The sequence below is a fragment of the Coregonus lavaretus genome (genome assembly GCF_964263955.1).
Source record: "Coregonus lavaretus genome assembly, chromosome: 10".
Taxonomy (NCBI): Eukaryota; Metazoa; Chordata; class Actinopteri; order Salmoniformes; family Salmonidae; genus Coregonus; species Coregonus lavaretus.
This window is the reverse complement of record NC_139997.1, coordinates 37866588-37880670: the sequence shown is the minus strand read 5'-3', so window position 1 is coordinate 37880670 and position 14083 is coordinate 37866588. Positions and strand designations below refer to the sequence as shown.

General features: G+C 43.7%; 1 protein-coding gene across 1 annotated transcript in view; it reads left to right on the top strand.

Annotated features, from left to right (window-relative positions):
* The window catches only part of dscaml1 (Down syndrome cell adhesion molecule like 1), a gene marked incomplete at its 3' end in the record, with an annotated part of 94736 nt that overhangs the window by 68831 nt on the left and 11822 nt on the right, over nt 1-14083 (top strand). The window contains exons 12-17 of the mRNA XM_084170441.1: nt 10020-10219; nt 10410-10506; nt 10611-10739; nt 10853-11020; nt 12688-12758; nt 12890-13130. Coding sequence (XP_084026567.1) covers nt 10020-10219; nt 10410-10506; nt 10611-10739; nt 10853-11020; nt 12688-12758; nt 12890-13130 — 906 coding nt within the window. The remainder of the gene's footprint in view (nt 1-10019; nt 10220-10409; nt 10507-10610; nt 10740-10852; nt 11021-12687; nt 12759-12889; nt 13131-14083) is intronic.

The window sequence follows — 14083 nt, the reverse complement described above, 5'->3', positions numbered from 1 at the left end:
CACACCTCCAGGCTGTGTAAGGGCTATTTTACCAAGAAAGAGAGCGAATGAGTGCTGCGTCAGATGACCTGGCGTCCACAATTCCTCGACCTCAACCCAATTGAGATGGTTTGGGATGAGTCGGACCGAAGAGTGAAGGAAAAGATGGCAACAAGTGCTCAGGATATGTGAGAACTCCTTCAAGACTGTTGGAAAAGCATTCCAGGTGAAGCCGGCTGAGAGAATGCTAAGAGTGTGCAAAGCTGTCGTCAAGGCAAAGGGTGGCTACTTGAAGAATCTCAAATATAAAATATATTTTGATTTGTTTAACACTTTTTTGGTTACTACATGATTCCATATGTGTTATTTCATAGTTTTGATGCCTTCACTATTATTTTACAATGTAGAAAATCGTAAAAATTAAGAAAAACCCTGGAATGAGTAGGTATGTCCAAACTTTTGACTGGTAATGTTGGTCGGGGTGCCTTGTAAGGATTCGACGGCGAGCAAGTAATCTGCCTCTTCCATCACTCCTATTAGCCAACGTACAATCATTTGAAAACAAAATGGACGTCCTAAGATCAAGGATATTCTACCAACGGGACATTATAAACTGTAATATCTTATGTTTCACCGAGTCGTTGCTGAATGATGACATGGATAACATACAGCTGGCGGGATATACGCTACATTGGCAGGATAGAACGGCTGACTCCGGTAAGACAAGGGGTGGCGGTCTGTGTATATTTGAAAACAACAGCTGGTGCACAAAATCTAATACTAAGGAAGTCTCTAGGTTTTGCTCGCCTGATGTAGAGTATCCAATGATAAGCTGTAGACCACACTATTTACCAAGAGAGATTTCTTCTATATTTTTCGTAGCTGTCTATTTACCACCACGAACCGATGCTGGCACTAAGATTGCACTCAATGAGCTGTATAAGGCCATAAGCAAACAGGAAAACGCTCATCCAGAGACAGCACTCCTAGTGGCCGGGGACTTTAATGCAGGGAAACTTAAATCCGTTCTACCTAATTTCTACCAGCATGTTAAATGTGCAACCAGAGGAAAAAAAACTCTAGATCACCTTTACTCCACACACAGAGACGCGTACAACGCTCTCCCTCACCCTCCATTTGGCAAATCTGACCATAATTCTATCCTCCTGATTCCTGCTTATGAGCAAAAACTAAAGCAGGAAGCACCAATGACTCGGTTAATAAGGAAGTGGTAAGATGACGCAGATGGTAAGCTACAGGACTGTTTTGCTAGTACAGACTGGAATATGTTCCGGGATTCTTCCGATGGCATTGAGGAGTACAACACATCAGTCACTGGCTTCATCAATAAGTGCATCGATGACGTCGTCCCCACAGTGACCGTACGTACATACCCAACCAGAAGCCATGGATTACAGGCAACATCCACACTGAGCTAAAGGGTAGAGCTGCCGCTTTCAAGGACAGGGACTCTAACCAGGACGCTTATAAGAAATCCCGCTATGCCCTCCGACGAACCATCAAACAGGCAAAGAGTCAATACAGGACTAAGATTTAATTATACTTCACCGGCTCTGACGCTCGTTGGATGTGGCAGGGCTTGCAAACTATTACAGACTACAAAGGGAAGCACAGCCGCGAGCTGCCCAGTGACACAAGCCTACCAGATGAGCTAAATCACTTCTATGCTCGCTTCGAGGCAAGCAACACTGAAGCATGCATGGGAGCATCAGCTGTTCCGGATGACTATGTGATCACGCGCTCCGTAGCCGATGAGAGTAAAACTTATAAGCAGGTCAACATTCACAAGGCCGCAGTGCCAGACGGATTACAAGGACGTGTACTCCGAGCATGCGCTGACCAACTGGCAAGTGTCTTCACTGACATTTTCAACATGTCCCTGAGTCTGTAATACCAACATTTTTCAAGCAGATCACCATAGTCCCTGTGCCCAAGAACACTAAGATAACCTGCCTAAATGACTACCGACCCGTAGCACTCACGTCTGTAGCCATGAAGTGCTTTGAAAGGCTGGTCATGGCTCACATCAACACCATTGTCCCAGAAACCCGACCCACTCCAATTTGCATACCGCCCCAACAGATCCACAGATGATGCAATCTCTATTGCACTCCACACTGCCGTTTCCCATCTGGACAAGAGGAACACATACGTGAGAATGCTATTCATTGACTACAGCTAAGCATTCAACACCATAGTGCCCTCAAAGCTCATCACTAAGCTAAGGATCCTGGGACTGAACAACTCCCTCTGCAACTGGATCCTGGACTTCCTGGCGGGCCGCCCCCAGGTGGTAATGGTAGGTAACAACACATCTGCCACCTTGATCCTCAACATGGGGGCCACTCAGGAGTGCGTGCTCAGTCCCCTCCTGTACTCCCTGTTCATCCATTACTGCATGGCCAGGCACGACTCCAACACCATCATTAAGTTTGCCGACGACACAACAGTGGTAGGCCTGATCACCGACAACGATGAGACAGCCTATAGGGAGGAGGTCAGAGACATGGCCGTGTGGTGCTAGGATAACAACCTCTCCCTCAACATGATCAAGACAAAGGAGATGATTGTGGACTACAGGAAAGAAAAGAGGACTGAGCACGCCCCCATTCTCATCGACGGAGCTGTAGTGAACAGGTTTAGAACTTCAAGTTCCTTGGTGTTTACATCAAACAAACTATCATGGTCCAAACACATCAAGACAGTCGTGAAGAGGGCACAACAAAGCCCATTCCCCCTCAGGAGACTGAAATGGGTCCTCTGATCCTCAAAACGTTCTACAGCTGCACCATCGAGAGCATCCTGACTGGTTGCATCACCGCCTGGTATGGCAACTGCTCGGCCTCCGGCTGCAAGGCACTACAGAGGGTAGTGCGTACGGCCCAGTACATCACTGGGGCCAAGCTTCCTACCATCCAGGACCTCTATACCAGGCAGTGTCAGAGGAAGGCCCTAAAAATTGTCAAAGACTCCAGCCACCCTAGTCATAGACTGTTCTCTCTGCTACCGCACGGCAAGTGGTATCGGAGCGCCAGGTCTAGGTCCAAAAGGCTTCTTAACAGCTTCTACCCCCAAGCCATAAGACTCCTGAACAGCTAATCATGGCTACCCGGACTATTTGCATTGTCCCCCCTACCCCACCCCACCCCCTCTTTTACGCTGCTGCTACTCTGTTTATTATCTATGCATAGTCACTTTAACTCTACCCACATATACACTACCATTCAAAAGTTTGTTCCTTGGTGTCAACATCACCAACAAACTATCATGGTCCAAACACACCAAGACAGTCATGAAGAGGGCACGACAAAGCCTATTCCCCCTCAGGAGACTGAAAAGATTTGGCATGGGTCCTCAGATCCTCAAAACGTTCTACAGCTGTAGCATTGAGAGCATCCTGACTGGTTGCATCACCGCCTGGTATGGCAACGCTCGGCCTCTGACCGGGGTCGCCTCTTCACTGTTGACGTTGAGACTGGTGTTTTGCGGGTACTATTTAATGAAGCTGCCAGTTGAGGACCTGTGAGGCGCCTGTTTCTCAAACTAGACACTCTAATGTATTTGTCCTCTTGCTCAGTCGTGCACCGGGGCCTCCCACTCCTCTTTCTATTCTGGTTAGAGCCAGTTTGCGCTGTTCTGTGAAGGGAGTAGTACACAGCGTTGTACGAGATCTTCAGTTTCTTGGCAATTTATCGCATGGAATAGCCTTCATTTCTCAGAACAAGAATAGACTGACAAGTTTCAGAAGAAAGTTATTTGTTTCTGGCCATTTTGATCCTGTAATCGAACCCACAATTGCTGATGCTCCAGATACTCAACTAGTCTCAAGAAGGCCAGTTTTATTGCTTCTTTAATCAGCACAACAGTTTTCAGCTGTGCTAACATAATTGCAAAAGTGTTTTCTAATGATCAATTAGCCTTTTAAAATGATAAACTTGGATTAGCAAACACAACGTGCCATGGGAACACAGAACTGATGGTTGCTGATAATGGGCCTCTGTACACCTATGTAGATATTCCATTAAAAATCACCCGTTTCCAGCTACAATAGCCATTTACAACATTAACAATGTCTACACTGTATTCCTGATCAATTTGATGTTATTTTAATGGACAAAAAAATTGCTTTTCTTTCAAAAACAAGGACATTTCTAACTGACCCCAAACTTTTGAACGGTAGTGTCCATATTACCTCAATTACCTCGACTAACCGATGTCCCCGCACATTGACTCTGTATTTGTTCCCCATGTATATAGCCTCCTTACTGTAATTTTATTAGACTGCTGCTCTTTTTATTTATTTTATTTTTTATTTTACCTTTATTTAACTAGGCAAGTCAGTTAAGAACAAAATCTTATTTACAATGACGGCCTACACCGGCCAAACCCGGACGACGCTGGGCCAATTGCGCGCCGCCCTATGGGACTCCCAATCACGGCCGGTTGTGATACAGCCTGGAATCGAACCAGGGGGTCTGTAGTGATGCCTCAAGCACTGAGATGCAGTGCCTTAGACCGCTGTGCCACTCGGGAGCTCTTTAATTATTTGTTATTTTTATTTTGTACTTATTTTTCTTAAAACTGCATTGTTGGTTAAGGGCTCGTAAGCATTTCACTGTAAGTTTACACCTGTTGTATTCAGCGCATGTGGCAAATAAAATGTGATTTGATTTGATTTGATGTGGAAAAAGTCAAGGGGTCTGAATACTGTCCGAAGGCACTGTACATGCTGCTGTAGGCCCTCCTTGGTTGGGGACAGAAGCACCAGATCATCAGCAAACAGTAGACATTTGACTTCAGATTCTAGTAGGGTGAGGCTGGGTGCTGCAGACTGTTCTAGTGCCCTCGCCAATTCGTTGATATACACTACTGTTCAAAAGCTTAGGGTCAATTAGAAATGTCCTTGTTTTCGAAAGAAAAGCAATTTTTTAGTCCATTAAAATAACATCAAATTGATCAGAAATACAGTGTAGACATTGTTCATGTTGTAAATGGCTATTGTAGCTGGAAACTGGTGATTTTTTATGGAATATCTACATAGGTGTACAGAGGCCCATTATCAGCAACCATCAGTCCTGTGTTCCAATGGCAGGTTGCGTTTGCTAATCCAAGTTCATCATTTAAAAGGCTAATTGATCATTAGAAAACCCTTTTGCAATTATGTTAGCACAGCTGAAAACTGTTGTGCTGATTAAAGAAGCAATAAAACGGGCCTTCTTGAGACTAGTTGAGTATCTGGAGCATCAGCAATTGTGGGTTTGATTACATGATCAAAATGGCCAGAAACAAATAACTTTCTTCTGAAACTTGTCAGTCTATTCTTGTTCTGAGAAATGAAGGCTATTCCATGCGATAAATTGCCAAGAAACTGAAGATCTCGTACAACGCTGTGTACTACTCCCTTCACAGATCAGCGCAAACTGGCTCTAACCAGAATAGAAAGAGGAGTGGGAGGCCCCGGTGCACAACTGAGCAAGAGGACAAATACATTAGAGTGTCTAGTTTGAGAAACAGGCGCCTCACAGGTCCTCAACTGGCAGCTTCATTAAATAGTACCCGCAAAACACCAGTCTCAACGTCAACAGTGAAGAGGCGACTCTTGGATGCTAACCTTCTAGGCAGAGTTGCAAAGAAAAAGCCATATCTCAGACTGGCCAATAAAAATAAAAGATTAAGATAGGCAAAAGAACACAGACACTGGACAGAGGAAGATTGGAAAAAAGTGTTATGGACAGACAAATCAAAGTTTGAGGTGTTCGGATCACAAAGAAGAACATTTGTGAGACGCAGACCAAATGAAAAGATGCTGGAGGAGTGCTTGATGCCATCTGTCAAGCATGGTGGAGGCAATGTGATGGTCTGGGGGTGCTTTGGTGGTGGTAAAGTGGGAGATTTGTACAGGGTAAAAGGGATCTTGAAGAAGGAAGGCTATCACACCATTTTGCAACGCCATGCCATACCCTGTGGACGGCGCTTGATTGGAGCCAATTTCCTCCTACTACAGGACAATGAGCCAAAGCACAGTTCCAAACTATGCAATAACTATTTAGGGAAGAAGCAGTCAGCTGGTATTCTGTCTATAATGGAGTGGCCAGCACAGTCACCGGATCTCAGCCCTATTGAGCTGTTGTGGGAGCAGCTTGACCGTAAGAGGTTCCCATCAAGCCAATCCAACTTGTGGGAGGTGCTTCAGGAAGCATGGGGTGAAATCTCTTCAGATTACCTCAACAAATTGACAACTAGAATGACAAAGGTCTGCTAGGCTGTAATTGCTGCAAATGGAGGATTCTTTGACGAAAGCTAAGTTTGAAGGACACAATTATTATTTCAATTAAAAATCATTATTTCTAACCATGTCAATGACTACATTTCCTATTCATTTTACTATATTTCCTATTCAAACACATTTCATGTACAGTTGAAGTCGGAGGTTTACATACACCTTAGCCAAATACATTTAAGCTCAGTTTTTCACAATTCTTGACATTTAATCCTAGTAATAATTCCCTGTCTTAGGTCAGTTAGGATCACCACTTTATTTTAAGAATTTGAAATGTCAGAATAATAATAGAGAGAATGATTTATTTCAGCTTTTATTTATTTCATCACATTCCCAGTGGGTCAGAAGTTTACATACACTCAATTAGTATTTGGTAGCATTGCCTTTAAATTGTTTAACTTGGGTCAAACGTTTCGGGTAGCCTTCCACAAGCTTCCCAAAATAAGTTGGGTGAATTTTGGCCCATTCCTCCTGACAGAGCTGGTGTAACTGAGTCAGGTTTGTAGGCCTCCTTGCTCGCACATGCTTTTTCAGTTCTGCCAACACATTTTCTATAGGATTGAGGTCAGGGCTTTGTGATGGCACTCTCCAATACCTTGACTTTGTTGTCCTTAAGCCATTTTGCCACAACATTTGAAGTATGCTTGGGTCATTGTCCATTTGGAAGACCCATTTGCGACCAAGCTTTAACTTCCTGACTGATGTCTTGAGATGTTGCTTCAATATATCCACATCATTTTCCTTCCTCATGATGCCATCTATTTTGTGAAGTGCACCAGTCCCTCCTGCAGCAAAGCACCCCCACAGCATGATGCTGCCACCCCCGTGCTTCACGGCTGGGATGGTGTTCTTCGGCTTGCAAGCCACCCCCTTTTTCATCCAAACATAACAATGGTCATTATGGCCAAACAGTTCTATTTTTGTTTCATCAGACCAGAGGACATTTCTCCAAAATGTACGATCTTTGTCACCATGTGCAGTTGCAAACCGTAGTCTGGCTTTATTATGGTGGTTTTGGAGCAGTGGCTTCATCCTTGCTGAGTGGCCTTTCAGGTTATGTCGATATAGGACTCGTTTTACTGTGGATATAGATACTTTTGTACCTGTTTCCTCCAGCATCTTCACAAGGTCTTTTGCTGTTGTTCTGGGATTGATTTGCACTTTTCGCACCAAAGTACGTTCATCTCCAGGAGACAAAACACGTCTCCTTCCTGAGCGGTATGACGGCTGCGTGGTCCCATGGTGTTTATGCTTGCGTACTATTGTTTGTACAGATGAACGTGATACCTTCAGGCATTTGGAAATTACTCCCAAGGATGAACCAGACTTTTGGAGGTCTACAATGTTTTTTCTGAGGTCTTGGCTAATTTCTTTTGATTTTCCCATGATGTCAAGCAAAGAGGCACTGAGTTCGAAGGTAAGCCTTGAAATACATCCACAGGTACACCTCCAATTGACTCAAATTATGTCAATTAGCCTATCAGAAGCTTCTAAAGCCATGACATCATTTTCTGGAATTTTCCAAGCTGTTTAAAGGCACAGTCAACTTATTGTATGTAAACTTCTGACCCACTGGAATTGTGATACAGTGAATTATAAGTGAAATAATCTGTCTGTAAACAATTGTTGGAAAAATTACTTGTGTCATGCACAAAGTAGATGTCCTAACCGACTTGCCAAAACTATAGTTTGTTATCAAGAAATGTGTGGTGTGGTTGAAAAACAAGTTCTAATGACTCCAACCTAAGTGTATGTAAACTTCCGACTTCAACTGTATGTTTTCATTGAAAACAAGGACATTTCTAAGTGACCCCAAACTTTTGAACGGTAGTGTGTATGTTGAAGAGGGTGGGGCTTAAGCTGCATCCCTGTCTCACCCCACGGCCCTGTGGAAAGAAATGTGTGTGTTTTTTGCCAATTTTAATCGCTCACTTGTTGTTTGTGTACATGGATTTTATAATGTCATATGTTTTTCCCCCAACACCACTTTCCATCTATTTGTATAGCAGACCCTCATGCCAAATTGAGTCAAAAGCTTTTTTGAAGTCAACAAAGCATGATAATACTTTGTTTTGGTTTGTTTGTCAATTAGGGAGTGCAGGGTGAATACGTGGTCTGTCGTATGGTAATTTGGTAAAAAGCCCATTTGACATTTGCTCAGTACATTGTTTTCACTGAGGAAATGTACAAGTGTGCTGTTAATGATAATGCAGAGGATTTTCCCAAGGTTGCTGTTGACGCATATCCCACGGTAGTTATTGGGGTCAAATCTTCTCCACTTCTGTGGATTGGGGTTATCAGTCCTTGGTTCCAAATATTGAGGATGATGCCAGAGCTGAGGATGGTGTTAAAGAGTTTAAGTATAGCCAATTGGAATTTTTTGTCTGTATGTTTTATCATTTCATGTAGGATACCATCAACACCACAGGTCTTTTTGGGTTGGAGGGTTTGTATTTTGTCCTGTAGTTCATTCAATGTAATTCGAGAATCCAGTGGGTTCTGGTAGTCTTTAATAGCTGATTCTAAGATGTGTAATTAATCATGTATATGTTTTTGCTGTTTGTTCTTTATAGAGCCAAAAAGATTGGAGAAGTGGTTTATCCACACATCTCCATTTTGGATAGATAACTCTTTGTGTTGTTGTTTGTTAAGTGTGTTCCAATTTTCCCAGAAGTGGTTAGATTCTATGGATTCTTCAATTACATTGAGCTGATTTCTGATGTGCTGTTCCTTCTTTTTCCACAGTGTATTTCTGTATTGTTTTAGTGATTCACCATAGTGAAGGCATAGACTCAGGTTTTCTGGGTCTCTATGTTTTTGGTTGGATGGGTTTCTCAATTTCTTTCTTAGGTTTTTGCATTCTTCCTCAAACCATTTGTCATTGTTGTTAATTTTATTAGGTTGTCTGCTTGAAATGTTTTGATTTGATAGGAAAGCTAAAAGGTCAAATATACTGTTTAGGCTTTCTACTGACAAGTTTACACCTTCACTATTACAGTGAAATGTTTTGTCCAGGAAGTTGTCGAAAAGGGATTGAATTTGTTGTTGTCTAATTGTTTTTTTGGTAGGTTTCTACACTACTTTCCTTCCGTCTATAGCATTTCTTAATATTGTGCAGTTCCTTTGGCTTTGATGCCTCATGATTGAGTATTGCTCTGTTCAGGTAGACTGTGATTTTGCTGTGATCTGATAGGGGTGTTAGTGGGCTGACGGTGAACGCTTTTGTGTGTGAGAGGGATACGTTTGAGGGTATATGTGCTTTTTCTACTGCTATTGCAAATGAATATGTATTGTTTCCATTTTGGTGTGTGTGTGTGTGTGTGTGTGTGTGTGTGTGTGTGTGTGTGCATGTTGATTGTTTTGTTCCTCCAGTCTGTGTGTCTTTCTGTCTGTCTATGGCTGTGGTGGGGAAGGAAAGGTTCTGATGAATTAGTGATGAAAACAAAACAGCAGGAACCCCTCAGATCAATAACCCATGTTGGCGGAGAGGAGGGAAGGAGAGAAAAGGAGAGGAGGGAAGTAGGTAGACGGGGAAAAGAGGAGGGGGTGTGAGAGGGCCACGAGGGCTCGGAGCGTGAAATGAAAATAGAGAGTGATGGAGGGCATAAATTGAGATTTCTATTTTCTACACACCTGTACAGTTCCTAGATTTTTCAAATACTCATCCCTCTTTAGTTCTCTCATTCTCCCATATCTATTCATCACATTCATGAATATTTCTCTCTGTGTGTGTCTCCAGTTCCAGCCATGATCACGTCGCACCCTAACACCACCATGGCCATCAAGGGCCAGATGAAGGAGCTGAACTGCACAGCGCGGGGGGAGCAGCCCATCATCATCCGATGGGAGAGGGGTGACACTGTCATCGATGCCGAGAGGAACCCCCGCTACTCCATCACCATCAACAAGAAGGGGGACGAGGTTATCTCCACACTCAAGGTCAGACACTGAGGAAAGAGGGCAAAATGTTGAGAGAATTCAATTGGAGGGCATTAGAATTTAGAATAGAGCCCAATTGAGTTGAGATCAAAGTACAAAATGGTTCAGTATAGTATGCAGTGTAGTTTTGACCACTAAATAACCCATGTCCACTCATGCTCTCCTTAATGTGTTGCTGTCCCCCATGTAGCTGAAGCCAGCGGAGCGTGGGGACTCAGTCTTCTTCTCCTGCCACGCCATCAACTCATACGGAGAGGGGCGAGGACTCATCCAGCTTACCGTGCAAGGTGCCTATCTCTCTCACTCTGCTGTTACTGCACATAGCCTCACTGTTGACCGACCAGTGATTAAGGTTAAATGTATACCCAACCTCCTCCTTTAACACACACAGAGCCTCCTGACCCTCCTGAGTTGGAGGTGAGAGAGGTGAAGGACCGCAGTATGAACCTGCGCTGGATCCAGAGGTTTGATGGCAACAGCATCATCACCAGCTACGACATTGAGTATAAGAACAAGTCTGGTACGAGTCCAACCTGTCTAACCCTGTAAACCCTCATATCCCTATTGTCCTCATTCTAACTCCCTTATCTGTGGTCCTCTAATGTCCTCTCTATCTGCTTCTATATGTTACAGACACTTGGGATCACAAGTACACAACCAGGAACATCTCCCCCACTAACAACCAGGCTAACATCGTGGAGCTGCACCCTGCCTGTGTCTACAGCATCCGCATGTACTCCTTCAACAAGATCGGACGCAGCCAGCCTAGCAAGGAGCTCACCATCAGCACTGAGGAAGCACGTAAGTCTAACCGCACACATACAGTGCTATGAAAAAGTATTTGCCCCCTTTCTAATTTTCTCTACTTTTACATATTTGTGATACTGAATGTTATCAGATCTTCAACCAAAACCTAATATTAGATAAAGGGAACATAAGTGAACAAATAACACAACAATTACATATTTATTTCATTTATTTCATAAACAAAGTTATGCAACACCCAATTCCCATGTGTGAAAAAGTAATTGCCCCCTTACACTCAATAACTGGTTGTGCCACCTTTAGCTGCAATGACTCCAACCAAATGCTTCCTGTAGTTGTTGATCAGTCTCTCACGTCGCTGTGGAGGAATTTTGGCCCACTCTTCCATGCAGAACTGCTTTAACTCAGTGACGTGTGGGTTTTCAAGCATGAACTGCTCGTTTCAAGTCCTGACACAACATCTCAATTGGGATTAGGTCTGGATTTTGACTAGGCCATTCCAAAATTTCCAATTCGTTGCTTTTTAGCAATTTCCATGTAGACTTGATTGTGTGTTTTGGATCATTGTCTTGCTATATGACCCAGCTGCGCTTCAGCTTCAGCTCACAGACGGATGGTCTGACATTCTCCTGTAGAATTCTCTGATACAGAGCAGAATTCATGGTTCCTTCTATTAAGGCAAGTCGTCCAGGTCCTGAGGCAGCAAAGCATCCCCAAACCATCACACCACCACCACCATGCTTGACCTTTGGTATGATGTTCTTACTGTGGAATGCAGTGTTTGGTTTTCGCCAGGCATAAAAAGTTGACTCAAGTTTGCCAAAAAGCACCTGGATGATCATCAAGACTCTTGGAAGAACGTTCTATGGACAAAAACCAAACAATGCATTCCACAGTAAGAACATGTGCCTCAGGACCTGGACGACTTGCCTTAATAGAAGGAACCATGAATTCTGCTCTGTATCAGAGAATTCTACAGGAGAATGTCAGACCATCCTTCTGTGAGATGAAGCTGAAGCGCAGCTGGGTCATGCAGCAAGACAATGATCCAAAATACCCAATCAAGTCTACATGTATATTGCTAAAAAGCAACAAATTGGAAGTTTTGGAATGGCCTAGTCAAAGTCCAGACCTAATCCCAATTGAGATGTTGTGGCAGGACTTGAAAAGAGCAGTTCATGCTTGAAAACCCACACGTCACTGAGTTAAAGCAGTTCTGCATGGAAGAGTGGGCCAAAATTCCTATCAGTGACGTGAGAGACTGATCAACAACTACAGGAAGCATTTGGTTGGAGTCATTGCAGCTAAAGGTGGCACAACCAGTTATTGAGTGTAAGGGGGCAATTACTTTTTCACACAGGGGAATTGGGTGTTGCATAACTTTGTTTATGAAATAAATTAAATAAATATGTAATTGTTGTGTTATTTGTTCACTTATGTTCCCTTTATCTAATATTAGGTTTTGGTTGAAGATCTGATAACATTCAGTATCACAAATATGTAAAAGTAGAGAAAATTAGAAAGGGGGCAAATACTTTTTAAAGGCACTGTATACGCACACGCGCACGCAAACACACACACATGCACAAGCACACACACAAACACACACACACATACATACACACACACACACACACACTTATTTAAAATGATGTCTTGTTTGGTGCCATTGAAACCCTTATTTCAACCTCTCTCCTCAACAGAACCTGATGGGCCCCCTATGGAAGTGATCCTCCAACCAATGACGTCTCAGAGCATACGGGTCACATGGAGGGTAAACTTCATTAACCATCATGCTTCTCTTCCTTTATGCTATAATACCATAATAAGTGAGACATTCAAACTAACTGCCATTGATCTCCAGTCAGTGTCCTAACAGAGCTATCCCCTGCCTCTCCCACTCAGGCCCCCAGAAAGGAGCTTCAGAACGGGGTGATCCGGGGGTACCAGATCGGTTACCGTGAGAACGGGCCGGGCAGTAACGGCCAATACAGCATTGTGGAGATGAAGGCCACGGGGGACAGTGAGGTGTACACCCTGGACAACCTGAAGAAGTTCGCCCAGTATGGAGTGGTGGTCCAGGCCTTCAACAGGGCTGGCACTGGCCCCTCTAGCACTGAGATCAATGCTACCACACTAGAGGATGGTAAGACAGGAGGGAGGGAGGTTAGAGAAAGAGGGGGATAGATGAAGGTAGAGGGAGGGAGCTAGACTGGAGGCTGTGTGGGAGGAATGGATGGTGAGAGAGAGAGAGAGAGAGAGAGGAGAGAGAGAGAGAGAGAGAGAGAGAGAGAGAGAGAGAGAGAGAGAGAGAGAGAGGAGAGAGAGAGAGAGAGAGAGAGAGAGAGAGAGAGAGAGAGAGAGAGAGAGAGAGAGAGAGAGAGAGAGAGAGAGAGGAGAGAGATTCATACTCTGCTAGTAGAACGGGTGGATTTCTTTAACTTGTCAACAGGAATAGTAAATAGAGTCCAATCATGTAAGAATAGCGTGGAAAAAACAGCAAATAAAGATGCACCCACACATTGATTCAGTTGTGCAAACACACTCTCACACACAGTCTCTGAGACAAAATGGAGGAAATGAACATGCAGCACATCCCCCATCATTCTCCTATTTTAATTAGCTCCCTCAGTAGACTGAGAGAGCGAGAGACCCCATTACTCTCTGAATATGCCTGCCCACTCTACCTCTCTCTCCCTCTCTCTCTCTCTCTCTCTTCCTCTCCTTCACCCTCTGTCCCCTTCATTGGTTATCTCTCTATTCCCTCTCTCGTTTTACACCATTAATTTTTTTGTTCATTCCATTTTTTCTCTCCTGAATCTATCCCTCCCTTTGCTTTCATTGGGGAATCCCCCTTCTCCTTCTCTCGCTACTTTCTTTTTTATCTTTACATCAGACAGACATCTTAGTCCCTCCCTCTCCATCCGTTTGTACAGCCTTAATGATAGAGATAGATGTAGATCCTGATTATGATAATTAGTTAGCAATGATGGTAACTACAACACACATTGTCTGTCTGTCTCTGTCTGTCTGTTTGCTGCTGTTTCTACAGCTGCAATTATCACACAGCTGGACACATTGTCCTCCATCCGCACACTT